The sequence below is a fragment of the Seriola lalandi genome, unplaced genomic scaffold (genome assembly GCF_002814215.2).
Source record: "Seriola lalandi dorsalis isolate HSWRI2012SDOR001 ecotype SW California unplaced genomic scaffold, Sedor1 jcf7180002054784, whole genome shotgun sequence".
Classification (NCBI taxonomy): domain Eukaryota; kingdom Metazoa; phylum Chordata; class Actinopteri; order Carangiformes; family Carangidae; genus Seriola; species Seriola lalandi.
This window is the reverse complement of record NW_019525337.1, coordinates 1021414-1037280: the sequence shown is the minus strand read 5'-3', so window position 1 is coordinate 1037280 and position 15867 is coordinate 1021414. Positions and strand designations below refer to the sequence as shown.

Sequence of the window (15867 nt, the reverse complement as noted above, 5' to 3'; positions counted from 1 at the left end):
CAGTTCAGGAGTAAGTCTGTGGAGTTTGGAAGTAGGTCACAGAGATGACAGTCAGTGATCTCGAACCTCTGTCTCCTCTTGTTCACTGTCAGAAGAGAAAATATTTACTCACAAATGAATGCACAAGAGTATCTCCTTTACTCTTTCCACATTAACAGAAAAAGATCAGTGATGTCAACACAGTCGCATATTTCACCATTTTGAGGGGGGTGGGGGGTGTCAGGCACACAGAGAGGCACGGTAAAGACATTGGCAGGGCCCATAAAAAGTACAAAAAACATTTATTATTTACATTTAATAGTCAGAGCATTCACAATTATCACTCAAAATCAGCAGGGGGAGACACGTAGAAACAGTTGCAACTCGCGCTCTCTCTCTCTCTCTCTCTCTCTCTCTCTCTCTCTCTCTCTCTCTCTCTCTCTCTCTCTCTGTGTGACTGTCCCGTCTCTTACCTGTTATTTCTGTTGTGTCTGTGAGTAGCTCCAGTCAGGGTAAAATGAAATTGGGTTAAGAAACCAAAGAGAAACCTAAGTGACTTGTTCTGTCTGTTTGTCAATCAATCTCTGCTCTATTTAATCACTATGCAACACCAGCAGCAGTGCTCCACTGCATGACCTGAGTTATTGACGTCTCTCTCTCCCCAAAATAGGCGAACAAGTGATTTAAAAGTAACTTCAATCAGGAAAAAAGAATGACAGATCAGACATTAGATATTACCCAAAGTGTATTTACAGATTCTGAGAGTGACAAATGAGATACCAGATCCAATCAAATAGGTTCCAGTCCCATCTGGTCCTCTTACTACCATCCAGGACTTCCACAGTGGGGAAATACAACACAGTGGATGTGTTTGTTCTGAATGGGGCTTTTTTAATGTAACCTGTGTCCCCACAAGATAATTTAGTTAGCTAATGAAATGTTTCTTAGCCTTGGAGGGAAGGCTACTTTTTTTGAATTTCTTCCACTTTTGCTGTTGTGATTTTGGTCTTGGAAAGGCTCGAGAATAATACACCAGGGTTAGGGTTAGGGTTACTTTTCCTGCTGTGTCGTCTTTCAGAGCACAAACACTTCAAACACACCTGTCCAGTATGATGCGGCTACATTGCACTCGGGAATGAAAGAGTGAAAGCAAAATTTGTACAAACAAAACATAACATCACCGAATGGTCACACACAGAGGCTGCAACACTTACATCAGCACCAACCTGAGGATGAGACATTATCGGCTTTACCCGTCTGCACGGCTAGCAGCTCACTCTTTCTCCCCTGCGTGTGTGTGTACTCCATAACTGCATGTGATGACATTGCTCCCTGCAGTTGTGTGTGTCCTCTCAGGCAAACTCAGCTGGCAGTGTAAAAGGAGTCAACACCTTTTTTAGCATGTTTACATTCACTTAAAAAATCTGCTTATACCTGTTGATTTTGATGTAAAAAGGGTATTAGTAAGGTGTTGGGCCACCACGTACTGCCAGAACAGCCTCAGTGCTCCTTAGTATTGATTCTCCAAGTCACTGAACTCTACTGGACGATGAATTCCATTCTGAAAGTTTAGAGTTCAAAAATTCAAAGTAACTTTATTGTCCCTTACAGGGAAATTCTTCATAAACATATTCCCTCATGTGGTGTTTTGATACTGGTGGTGGAGAGCGCTGTTTAACGCTAATTTAATTTAATTTAATTTAATACGCTTTGTGGTTGTTATTCCATTATAAACAGGTGATAATCTTTCAGTGAAATATATTGTAATAATCCAAAATTAAAAGATGAAGTGAATACTGTTTCTTGGACACATATTTACTGGGCATTTCCCCTGTGTGCTACAGCAAGGACACACAGACACATTAGTTTGTAAACCCTAAAATCAGTAAAAAAAAGTTAAATGTACACTAATTTAACAGCGAAGTAGAAACACTTGTATGATGTAATCTAATGCAAACATAATAACTGTTTAGGGTGCTACCAAAGTTATTTTTGTTTTGACTCAGTTCTGTTGCATATTTGGCGGCCGTACTTTGTGTTGGCATGAATTATACAAAAGGTTTGTTTCTGATATTTTCACTATGCACAAAAACATGAAAACCACCAGGCAATAAAATGCAGCTGCACACACTCCAGCCTCCAGAATGACCACAGTGTTTTATCCACACCTCTCTGACATGGAGTCACGTTGGCTGGCAGATGGCAGTCTGAGCCCTTTGTGACATCGCTGGCACGCAGCCTGACCTGCAGTGCATTAGAATGAGGTCAGCGCTCAGCCACCGAGCGTGCACGCGACTGTGACATCACAGCTCCAGCACTCTGGTGGGATTATCTCTCTCTCTCTCTCTCTCTCTCTCTCTCTCTCTCTCTCTCTCTCTCATCCAATGGGAAGCAGTCTTGTTTGACAGGTGTGCTGTAAGGGTTGGATTGCTGAAAAAGATTTTTGGTTGTTTTATTTGAATTATCTCAGACAACATTTTTCCTGAACTCACCTGTTGCTTGTACATCTGTACAGGTCTGTACCCACATTTGCATTATCGCATTTCATAAGAAAGGTTTTAAAGTGGCTGCAGACATCTTCATGGGACCTAATAGTGGTTTTGGCCAATTTCAAATCACCCTTAGCTGAGTGACAGAGGGAGAGAACGTATCAGCGTCAGGGTCAATGAGCAGCTGGGATTACCTGTTTTCTGTCCTGTTTTCTGTTGCTGTGTCTAACTGGATTAGACGAGCATGTGACTGTCTGTGTCTTTGTGTCTGTGTTTGTAAGTAATGCCATCTCAACCCTTAACACAAATATAAACACAGACATCTTTTTAGGAATGACCCAGTGAACCCTGGGTCAGCCAAGAATCTTTGGTGTTGTTTAGTAAAGCCTGTAACAGCAGACAGCAGCAGTTAGACAGACAGCCTAATCACTGTGGATGTTCCAGCCCATCTGGGAGGCCGACATGGACCTTTTGTATTGCAGTTATAAACCAAGTCACACTGACTGCAGTTAATAGACAGTTAATAACAATGACATTTGAAATGCTGTTACACAAATCATTTCTGTTAATACTATGCTTGCATTTAAAGGAAAAGGTTGGCAATATTATATTTGTATGCTTTTATTCAACAAATCCTATGAAATGAACAAAACCAGTGATGTATTAGAGTTTGTCTCTCAATACTTTGTGACATCCCTACTCGTGCCTCCAGCCCATTGCTTCCTACTGAGGATGTAAATTAAAAAAATATCTCACAAATAGATAGTATCATTTATATATATATAGGGCTCAGTAATTTCATTAAACAGCTGGGCACTAGTTTAAAGCATCAATGTTACTCAAACAGGAGGGAAGAGTATACTTTTGGGGACTATTTTTGGTGTTGGATTAATCCACATTTGTTGTTCTAGTGAGTATTTTCATTAACAGGACAGTTGTTTGTGGGGTTGGCTTTAATAAAATACAGTGTGTGTGTTGATGGTAATGAAGGAACATGTCACATTGTTGTACTGGGTGTACAACAATGCGGCTCACTGATATGTTTTAATCGTTTTTGTAAACAATGGCGCTCTGTGGCACAGGGGAATATGATACATCAGACTTTGGATTGACACATATATCATAAATATAATAGCATCAGGAAAAAACATTATTCAAGTACATAAAACACCATTAAAATACTTGATTTGTAGAAAAGTAGATTGACCTGCAGGTTAAGTAACTATATATGTTGAAGCATCACCCTACCCAACTGACCTGAAATAGTTTAATAGAGCACATTATTGAAAATGGACATATATGTCTTGTGCTTCAACTAACAATTATTGTCATTATTGATTAATGTGTTATTTTTTCCCAATAAATGAATTAATGGTTTTGCCTATAAAACATAAATCTCAGTGTTCTTGAGCACAAGATGTCATAATCAAAGTCCAAACCCCAAAATATTCTGTTCTATAAAAGACCAGAAAAGCAGCAAATTGTCACATTTGAGAACCTGCAGTTAGTCAATGTTTGACATTTCTGCTTGAGAAATATCTTTCTTTTGATTGACTAATCAATTAGTGAAGTCATCATTTCAGTTCTACATTTGTCCATGTTTAAAAAAACACTTACCTATAAGCTGGCGTAATAACGTGGGCACTAATCAAGCCTGAATATGTTGTGTCTGTGAACAGATTGAGCAGCACACAGATTTAAAGCCCTCCTCTACAATGTGTTATTGTTCATATTGACAATGAACAATGACGTGAATTTTTTTGATTTGTGATATAAAAAAGACAAGTTCCGAAATGGCGTCTTATTACCTGTGAAGGAGGTGTTGTCTTTAACCCCATTAGTCTCTCTGTCAGAAAGATATCTCAGAAACACTTGAAAAGATTTAGAGAATATTTAATACACAGACAAGGCTTTGATCTGGGAGCAGTTCACTTTCATTTCCTGTGGTGTTCCCTGACCTAGTCTTGTAACCAAAACCAGAAGTAGAGTGCAGTGTCATCTGTAGAGTAAGAACTTAAAAAGGGAATAGGAGCACTTTCTTCTTGGTGATAGATTAGGTGTATGTTACTGCTGCACTGCGCTGCAGAACAGAGAGGTTCAGGAGATCCTTTGTCCCCACTGCCATCAGGCTGTAGAACCCATCTGCCAAAGACAATGGCTCATGAACTGGACTAATATAACTATTATTGTTTATTATTGTTTATCATTATTCTTATTATTACTAAACGAGCTACTGGACACCTGAATTTCCCATAGGGCATAAATAAATAATCAATTTCAAATTGTTTTAGTATAAGTGGTGGTACAATTAGGTTTGCATGTCCTGGTTTTAGCCATGCTAACGTGATGACGGCTGCAGCAAACTATTATTTTTATTATCTGTTGATTACTTTTTTGGTCAATGAATCACTTCATCATCTTTGAGACAGTGAAACATCCCATCATACTTTCCTCATGCGCTAAAGTGATGTATTAAAATTTAATAATAAATGTTTTATTCAATCAACAGGCCAAAACCCAAAGGTATCTGGTTACCATAGATACAGTATATGACAAAGGAAAGCATCAAACCTTTGTGGACGTTGGAGAACAAATTGTCTGTCACCAGTATCACTAACACGAGTTTCACTTGTCTTTTTAAAGGTTTGCTAAAATTGAAATCAGTGCATCAAAGCCCATTATTCCATTCAGAGAAACCGTGGTACGTCCTCCAAAAGTGGATATGGTGAATGAAGAGCTGGGCAGGCAGCAGAAAGTAGCAATCATTCACCAGGTGAGTCAACTGCACAGTAATTGAACTATAGTCAACATCAGCTTCAACCAGTTATGTAAAGTTTCCTGTGCTGATGACTGATCATTTTGTGCCTGCAACGTCTTTACTGGGACTTGGGACACAGGAGAGGATGTCTGTTACAGCTGGTGTGTTCAAGTGACATTTTTTACATCACCAGAGTGGAACAGGAGAAGTGGACAGTTAGAATAGCAGTGGAGCAAGGAGCAGATTTGTTGGATTTTTGGAACACTGAGAAATCATCTCTCAATACAAATGATTGGTGTTCAAACATGTCAGTGTGTATGTATCTGATACTAGGTAAAAGAAGAGGCCTTGCAAGGTCGTTCATCAGACACCCTACATGTGGACCCCAGTGGTCTGGTGACCCTCACCACACCCAACAGAATGGCCACCATCAGCGTCCGGGCAATCCCTCTGCCTCAGGGTAAGACCTGAACACACACTAATCAGTTTAAAGATGTCAGTATACTTCAACAAACTAGGCTGTGTGATGTGTTATCTAAAGGCAAAAGTGTTGATAACTATACAGAAAGACCATCCAGCAAGGCCCTGCTATCATAGAGAGAGGTTACACATGATTAAAGACCTTAGTGCTACTGTACCTTTAAACAGTTGCAGGCATCTATTGTTTTGTACTCAACTGATTACAACTAAAGAGAGAGAATCTCAAATCCAACTTTCACACCTCAACAAACTTGGCCAGTCACTGTGTGAATTGAATAGTCTTGTCTGTTTTCCTTTTCAGAAAGTTATAACAAATGTGAAATGTAGCCCGGCCCCCATCCCCACAGTTCTATGGAGGTTTAGGCACTGTTAGACAATCCCATGAGCACTTTGTTTCAAGCAGCACTAGGGCCTTAAAGATTCAAAAGAAAGGTGTAAATCATGCTGTACAATTAATTTATCTAAACATCTATAAGGTCTTGTGTCATCTGCATCTGTTGTATGCAAACGTCAAGGAGGCCTACACTGCTTCAGCTCTACCACCACTTGGCAGATCAGATCATAATCTGTTTTTTCTTGAGTCTTCCTACAAGCCCTGTGTACTGAGGCAGGCTGCAACCACCTCATTCAGGAACTGGACCCTGGAGGCCAGTGAGTCTCTAAAGGACTGTTTTGAGTGCACAGATTGAAATGTCCTGTTGGAGTCACAGGAACATGATAACAAGAACCCTGACCTTGATAGAATGGTTGAATGTACCACAGACCACATTAACTTCTGTATGGACACTGTAATACCGGCAAGGACTGTTCGATGCTTTCCAAACAACAAACCCTGGATCACCAGTAACATCAAGACCCTCCTCAAGCAGAAAAAGGAGGCCTTCAGGGATGGAGACAGGGAGAAGCTCAGGTGTGTGCAACATGAGCTGAAGAGGAGATTAAAGCAGGCGAAGGATGACTATAAAAAGAAAGTAGAAAGGAAGCTGCAGCACAACAACACCAGAGAGGTGTGGAAGGGGATGAGGACCATCACTGGCTATAAAGAGAAGAACAGCCAGGCAACATCAGGTGATGTGGACAAGGCCAATGAGTGGTGTTGAGCATCCTGGTCTGGGTCTCTGCTGCCTCTTGACTTTTACAGCTTCACATCATCAAGTTTATCAAGGTCTCTTCCAGGATGTCAGGATGTCTGTCCACCTGCTGAAGCTGAGGAGAAGCTGCTGATGCAGCAGGACAGCAACCCTAAACATCAAAGTAAATCCACCTTCTGGAGTGGTCCAGTCAGAGACCAGACCTGAATCCAGTAGAGATGCTGTGGACTGACCTCAGAGAGCCGCTCACACCAGACATCCTGAGAATCTGTCTGAGCTGGAGCAGCTTGTTTGGACCAAAATTTCCTCCTTAACATTGAGCATTGATCACCTGGGTGTCTGGACACCAGATCTTTGTTTGAGTTATTTTATTGTTTTTTTTTATGAACTGGTCGTAAAAGTAAGATGATTAACCATGTGACATCTGGTCTTTAATGGACAATGTGCCCAGAGGGAGGTGATGACACCACCCCTAGGAGGGCAAACATGCCCACAGATTGGTCACTGTCCCAAACTTTTTCTATGAAAAACCATCACAGGAATGCAACTGCAGATTTCCTTTATTACCAGTGCTACGTGTCCTATTCTGTCTCCATCCTGCCCCAACTAACTTCAACAAAAAGAGCTAACCGGGTAAATTGAGAAATTATGATTGGTTACTCTATCCAATCATGATCCTAAATTTATCAGCGTTTTAGAAGCTCCTTCCAGTGATGGTCATATTTTGGTTTATTCACCAGTTGCATATTTTACCTGTAAAGCTCCAGTGATATTTTCATTTATTCCATTACTGTAGCATTGTTATCTGTGTTGTTAGCATTTGTTGTGTTGTTGTTGTTGTGTCATCCTTTGTAGCAGTATGTAGTCATAAATATTTTAAATATAAAGTCATTATCTTTGTTTAATGAAGTCGATTCCTTTGTTGCTTGTTCGACCTAAATTCAAGTTAATTCTTTCTTAAAGTTTATTTGTGCATTATAGACATTATATTTCCCCAAATTGAGCTAATTTTCCCTACAATGGTGTTGTTTATCCTTTCAGAGGTGACCTGTCTGTTGGAGAGTAGCTCAGAGTTGATTCGGACTCTAGAGCAGGTAAACATGTCCCTGAGGGAAGGGAAGAACCTGGACATCAGCCTTGGGACTCTGGAGGCCCTCATCAAATTCAAGGCCCAGCTGGAAAGCCTACTGCAGGGGAGGAAGTGGAGGACCACTGTGGAGCGTATCTGGGCTTTTGGTCCCCGCAGGTCTGTCCATGACCTTCATGACATGGGCATAGTTAACATGCAACATACAGTAATACATAAGAAGAACATAGAACATAGTAGACTGACCCTTTTAAAGGTCTGGCCTTTATTTACCTCAATTGTAGAAAGGACCTTCTAAACTTCTAAATTTGCTTGATTACTTAACTTATCAAATTGTATGTCAGTTAGAAGTCTTTCTGTTTTCTGTTCTACTGTGCTATGGCTCCAAGAGGCTTTTTTTATTAAGTCTTGAGATGTCTCTCAAAATTCTTAAGTGTGGGTGAAATGTACTGCAAGGGGAACTTCATTGGAATTTTGTAGAAGATGCTAACGAACCACAGACACAGTGTTCAATGAAGTTTAATTTACCAGTGCAAACATCTTTCAAGACCTGAAGTCTATCTGATCAATTCTGTAGGAGTTTGTTAAAGTAAAATGTCTGTAAATGACAACAACTGTGCCAAAATTACACAGTAAATTCAAAATGGTTGACTTTCCGTTAGGTTTAGTGTATGACTCCAAGGGTCTTTTGTGTAAGTCTTGGGATGTTATATGTTACCGTCACGTTTGGTACTAGATGAAATTTACTGCAAGGGCTACTTTGTTGAAATTTTATAAGGGGTGCTATCGAGCCATTTTGCCCATGAGCAAGACCCATAAAACATTTTGTGAGTTTTCAGGCACCTTTAGTACCTCAAAATGCAATTCATTTTTCAACAGGGTCCTTGCACTGGTTGGTGCTCAGCCCGGTTGGTGCACTACATTGCTGGGGTTTGTTGAAAGACGAGTTTGTGGTACCTTGTAAAGTGTTCACCATGTTGCTGTCTATGTTTTCAGGTATGGTCCCAACATTCTGCTGAACAGTGTGGAGGGCTACGAGCGGCCCTCAGTGTGGCAATGTCTGGGCAGGAGTGACAGCGTTGGTGAGGCTCGAGCTCAGGCCACAGTTCGACGAGACTTTGACAACAGCATCATCAGCGGCTTCCAGCTAGCAACTCTGTCAGGGCCCATGTGTGAGGAGCCCCTAATGGGAGTGTGCTTCTCGATTGAGAGGTGGGACATCCAATCTTCAGTCCCTCCTCAGAATCGGGACTCCTTGCAGGACTTAATATCACACCAAGCTTTAGCAGAAAGCAAACTGGAAAGTGGCAGTGAGACATCAACACAGGCTGAGGGCACAGCAGCAGTCACAACCTGGGCCACATTCAGGCCAGAAGCTACGTCTGCAGACTGCTACGGGCCAGTCTCCGGCCAGCTGATCGCTGCCATGAAGGAGGCCTGCCGTCATGCTTTCCAGGCTCAACCCCAGAGACTCATGGCCGCTATGTATACCTGTGAGATCATGGCCACCGCTGAGGTGCTAGGTAAGAGAGCGTTGTTGATGACCTTCCACCATAATAAGAAAAGATTAAAGTCTGACAGTCTTAATATATACTGTGTATATATATACACCGATCAGCCATAACATTATGACCACTGACAGGTGAAGTGAATATCATTGCTGTCGATGTCTTTTTATGCATCCACCAGCAACAGCCAGAGCTGGAGGCATATTGTTTTAAGGTTGTCCGTCCATCCCATTCTCGTGAACATGATATCTCAGTAACTCTTGACGGAACCTCTTCAAATTTGGCACAAATGTCAACTTGGAACTTACTGTCTACTGCTGCATTGGACAATAAAAACTGAGCACTTTACGGAAAATAAAGTTATGATTATTTTTTTTAGCACTCATCAACTACAGCCTAACATGTCTAGGGATGAGACTCATCGGATAAGCTATTTTATTTAAGCTGTTTTATTCAGAATACTTTAAAAAGTCATCATTAGGGTTGTCTTACATTTGGGCCAATACAGTGCAAGTCGATTACTGTGGAAATGGAACTTTGGGTGGAGCTGCAGTGTGAAAGTATAGTCCAAACTAAAGCTACAGTAATAAATCGGCAAGGCTGATATATCAGCTGATAATAGCTTATTACTGATATATCTGTATCATGTATATTTTTGTTCAATAGGTAACAAAAAATCTAAGGGATCAAGATTGTTTATTTATGTTATATGTCTATGTTTTTAAAAAAGACTATTGGCTGATATTTTGTCATATCAGATCTATTGAACTCCCAAATATCGTTATCTCTATTGGTCTCAAAAATCTAGTATGGCTTAGGATATAGTTTGAGCGGTACCAGTTTGTTAAAATGTCATCAGCTGGAAAATAATTTCTTAAACACAGTCTAATATGACCAGTGTTCTGCTGTGCACATTATCCTTACCCTGTGTCTCTGCCTATATTAGGCCGAGTGTATGGTGTTCTGGGGAAGCGAGAGGGTCGTGTTCTCCATGAAGAGATGAAGGAAGGGACAGACATGTTCAGCATCAAGGCCGTTCTGCCTGTGGCTGAGAGCTTCGGATTTGCTGACGAGATCCGCAAGAGGACCAGCGGATTGGCCAGTCCGCAGTTGGTCTTCAGCCACTGGGAGGTGATTATTATTACTGAATTACACTACATGACAGCAGCACATTCTGCATCCATCTGCTTTAATATACCTGAGCCCTTTTATAACTGGTATTAAACATGTGATCAGTATCTGAATACTTAACTTTAAAACAAATCTACTGTACATCTCCTTAGGATCCCTTGCATAGTTCACACAGTGATAGGTTATGTATTAATATATGTTTTTCTTGATCCCACTAAGATATCCAGATTGCGACAGTATGCCGATACCAGATGGAAGTAGTATCCACGTCTCATAACAATCAATTTCCTAGGGAGATTTTATTTAGAGAAGCTCCAATACTCGTCTTGACGTGTCAGTATTTTTTCCTCTTCAAGGGTTTAATATTGTTGAACTCTTTTTTGTGTTATATTCTCCTCCTCCTCCTCCTCCTCAACATATTTGCCCACTTTTTTATAAGAAATTGTAGAGATTTCATAAATATTATCATATTTATAAATATGATCTTACTTATGAATATATAAATATTTTATAAATATACAGTATACAACTGTAAACCTGCTCTAACAGACAATTAGCATGTAAATTAAGCCAGTAAATTTAAGACTAGATGTGACATAAGACAGTTAGTTGCTAGTTTATTAGGTACACTTAATGTAAAACTGAAGCAGTCTAGTAGGTTGAAGGTTGTAATGTTCAGTTTTTGTCTAAACTGTTGCAGAACAGTGTTGATGTAACTTAATGATCATTTTGAATGATGTAGTTTGTGGTGCTGTTGAATTATATTTTATTATAAAAAGAATGAACACCTTTCAATATAATGCAATCTACAGGGAAAAAAAATATTCATTATAAATATGTCGATTTTAAATGAAGGAAACAAAGTGTGCTAGAACAAACAGTTTCTGAAGCCATTGTACATACACACACAGCTTGACTGTGACTGAGCTTGTTTTGTAGGGCTGTAGGTCAATGAGGCCGTCTGGTTAATGAGATGGTCTGGTTTCCTCATGGGAGTTGGGATCAGAGATGCAGCAGACAACATGTGCGTTAGACCGTTATACCTGCCGCTTGGCTGGCTTGAGCTGCAGCACACACACACACACACACGTCCTGCGAGCCATATGGACATTGTCAGCTGGGGTAATGGGTCAAGTTTTCCTTAAGGAGAGAGAAATGACTCTTCACTGCCAACCAGCCACGTGTCAGACAGAATCTTCTTACTGTGATTGAATGTCTTAAATGTTTCACAGTGATCATTTCAGATCCCACTTGTACTGTTTGATGAATTTAGCCATGCTGATAAAGGATAGACTACCATGATAGGATACTGTCTAACTGAGTGCCACCTGTTTTATAAACACCATGGTCAGTTTGATTTATAATTGGTTGCCATATAATCTACAAACCAGGCTGTTTTATTGTTAAATATCTATCAGTATACAGTATAAATAAGTTAGCATGTTTACCTACATGTACCGTAATAAGTCAGTCACTGAGTCCCAAAATCACCACTAACCTACCCTGACACTCACTGACCACAGAAAAAGAATTCCCTGTGCAATCAAATGCAGTCCGGTACAACTACCCTACAGCCGTTCCTACCTTTGTGAAACTTATATATAGATACAGTATATATATAAAATATTGATTTTATTGGACCAATTGTTGACCAGGCATATGTACAATAAGTATTGAAGTATGTAGATATAAAAAATACGAATAAAATAATAAATTGTCACCTACATTTTTATCAAAAGGAAGAAAGATGCAGGATCTAAAACTAGGGGTGCACTGTCAGACTCAAAATCATGTGTTACATAACTCTATAGTCATTATTTCAGACCTTTCGAAGCTTCAGTCATCTCAGAACAATAATGCAGATGAGTTTTGGTGTATTTTTTAATATTTTTCCTTTACTTGTCCCATACGCCCAAAATAACCACAATGTAATATCCCTGTGCATACAATGTACTGACATAAACATGAACTTTAGTGCCTCTAATCAGAAACCCCTTCTGAATAAACTTGCTCTGTACTGATATCTATAAATCTCAGTTATGTTTAATGACAAGAAAACACTGAAATTTAACCCTCACGCCTTAAAGTTAGAGGCTTTACAATTTTTCTTTTATGCGTTTTATGATCAGCAATTTTCAGCAGTACTCATTCAATGTATTTAAAGTACATTCTGTAACCGTCTCAATTTATAGTTTTTATTGTTACCAGAGTCCAACCTCTCATGCAGGATGTACTTTGCCATACACAAGTGCATACAATGCATACAGTGTACATGTGGAAGACAAAGCTAGTTCGTGCAGACATTTCATGTTACAACCAGTGGTAACGACAAATACCAATATTAACAACAAACAACTGTGCTTGTGTTAAACTAAATGGTGCGCTAAGAGCTAGCTAAACATGAGCAGCCAGACAATCAGACAAGTTATTAACAAGCCAACAATTTAACCAGAATAACTACAACTTTATTTGGAAACTAAAAGTGATTTTGTGAGAAATGTCCCAAGTACAGAAGGTCAAAGTTAACAAGGAAGTTTCACTAAGTCAGGGGTTTTTTTATAACCTGTCTGATTGTCTGACTGCTCATGTTTCTTGCCACACTCACAGATCTCAGCAAGTGGAGTGGTGAGTGGAATGTCATAATCAATAGAATTACTATATGTTCAGTGCTATAAAAAATACTGTACATTTCCTTCATTAACCTCTGCTTGAGTAGTTTACAGTACTAAGAACTGTGTAAGCTCATTTGTTCAGACACTATTAGTGCATCTTTGTCAGTGATGCGAAACCAAATGTATTCTTGCCCACAGTCACTGTGTGCTATAATAACACATGACTCCTAAACAGCAAACATTTTGCAAATGTTTAAAAAATGTTATTAGTTACAAAATACATTGGGGAAATGTTGAAGGAAATATAATCCAGACACGAGGTTAAAATTTAACTACAGAGTCTTCTTTAAACAGGGCACAGAGCAACACTCAGCAGTTATGGAGTCAATGCAGCCTTTGTCTATGTGAGAAAGAGGGCTTGTTTGAAACCTCCAACTGTGATCATAGAATATTTTAAGCCTTGGCATCCTCCACGTCTCTGCTCTCTGCTTGTCTCATGACCCCTGTTACCTCACCCTCTGTATAAGACACTCCCATATTCACTGTCACACTCACTCAGTGTGTGTATGGGTTGGCATTTTGGGTGTTTATGTGTGTTCTTTTTGAACTATTGGACTAATTATCCAACTGATCACTAACGAGTGCAAACACACTCTGACTCTTCGACAGCATCAACCACCATTCTCTCTCACCTTAAATCTTCCCTCAACATTCTGGTGGAATATCCCACAGACAAAAGTTCATCTGCATCAACGACAGCACCTCCTCCACTGCTACTTTGTCCCAAGGCATCCTTCAGGGTTCAGTGCTTGGTCCTCTGCTGTTCATCATGTACATGCTTCCCCTTGGTAACATTATCTATTGTCACGGTTTCCACTTCCACTGCTACGCTGATCATGCCCAGCTATAGATCGCCAGTAAATTCCTCATCACTTTAACTGGCTCACATTCTCAACTGGCTCATATTGTTGCATTGAAACAGTCACTGCAGCACTCCAAAAGAGCCAGTTGCACCTACAGAAAGCTAGAAAGATGGTTGACACGCTCAGAGAAGACATAAAGTGTTTTTGTGAAGGTGGATTCCAAGAATTTGGGGAAAATACTACTGCAGCAGCACATGACTTGAACCTGGAGAGCCCAACTGTGCCAAGGCCAAGAAAAATGCCGCACTGTCAAGAATATTGAGGCGTGCCACCACACAGCTTTGAAACACCAGAGCCAATGTACCGACAGCAGTATTTTGATCATGGATACAGCATCAGCATCTATGGATTGCTGATTTAGTCCTTCTGCAATCGAACACATGCAAGATTTTGTGACCGGAATAGGCGACTGCAAAAATATCCTGCAGTTCCATGAAACCAGACTCATGCTGCATTGTGATATGGATGTAGCAAAACAACAAATAATTTGCCTCACTACTTTTCAAGATGTAATGGACTCTCTGTAAGGCAATCAGGGAGAGCACTTGGGAACCATGTTGCCAGAGATTACCAAACTCACTGTCCCTGTAACATCCTGCAGTTCAGAAAGGTCATCAGAAAGGTCAGGACTTTTCTTCTAGCGCCATCATGAGTGTCACACGACCGCTAATGGATGGTTTACCATTACATTTGGTGCACACATTCATGTTTCCCACATGATGAATCAAAGTCACTTCATCATAAGGTCAAAATTTCCATTTGTCTAGTGCTTTGGTTTACAGTCCCTGACAAAAGTCTTAAGTGCCCCTCAAATATATTTGTAATCAATTTTTTTTTTTACAAGAAATGGCTAATTTCAATCCCAACAACTTTTGAAATAATGTTTTGGTGCCAAACGAAACTGCTGAAAAGCATTCTAACGTTCACAGCTTGGTAAAGCCCACTGAGTCAGTTTTTGCAAAGACAAAAATCTTGTCGCCTTGTCATATGATCACCCAATCCTAGATTACAGCCTCAACTGTGATCAATAATTGATCAATCAATTAGTGGGTGTGTATAAAAAGAACCCCAGCTCACCAGACCTTCACATCAACTGAAACTTGACCTCTGACAACATGCCTAAGATTCATCCTGAGACCAAAGCGTTGATTATCAAGAGGCTGAAGACCAGATCCACTGCTGAGGTGGCTGACACCTTCAATGTGTGTCAGCATCAAGCAAAAAGAATAAGAAAAAGATTTGAAGAGACTGGAGATGTTTTTGACAAGCCCAGGTACGGCATACCCCGCAAGACAACTGCTCGGGAGGACCGTTTGTTGGGTCGAAAATCCAAGGCCAGCCCCTTTTCCACTGCAGCAGAGCTCCACCAGGCCTGGTCACCTCAAGTCCCTGTGTCAACCAGGAAGGCAATTAAAAAAACGTGTGGCATTTGCCAAGGCCCACAGCCTGCTAAAAGGATGGACGCTGGAAAAGTGGCAGAAGGTGGATTTCTCAGATGAATCTTGGTTGAATAACATCACAGCCACTGCAAATATTGCAGTAGACCTACTGGAGCCCGCATGGATCCGAGATTCACCCAGAAAACAGTTAAGTTTGGTGGCGGAAAAATCATGGTCTGGGGTTACATCTAGTATGGGGGTGTGCAAGAGATTTGCAGGGTGGATGGCAATATCAATAGCCTAAAATATCAAGAAGTATTAGCTACCTCTTATATTCCCAACCATAAAAGGGGTAATTTTTGCAGCAGGATGGTGCTCCATCGTGTACTTCCATCTCTACATCAAAGTTCCTCAAGGCGAAGGAGATCAA

At 40.3% G+C, this 15867-nt stretch overlaps 1 protein-coding gene across 1 annotated transcript in view; it reads left to right on the top strand.

Annotated features, from left to right (window-relative positions):
- efl1 (elongation factor like GTPase 1) overlaps window positions 1–15867 on the top strand; it is a 104574-nt gene that overhangs the window by 84227 nt on the left and 4480 nt on the right. The window contains exons 17-21 of the mRNA XM_023425562.2: window positions 5112–5241; window positions 5560–5686; window positions 7839–8043; window positions 8881–9407; window positions 10339–10523. Of these exons, the coding sequence (XP_023281330.1) occupies window positions 5112–5241; window positions 5560–5686; window positions 7839–8043; window positions 8881–9407; window positions 10339–10523 (1174 nt within the window). The remainder of the gene's footprint in view (window positions 1–5111; window positions 5242–5559; window positions 5687–7838; window positions 8044–8880; window positions 9408–10338; window positions 10524–15867) is intronic.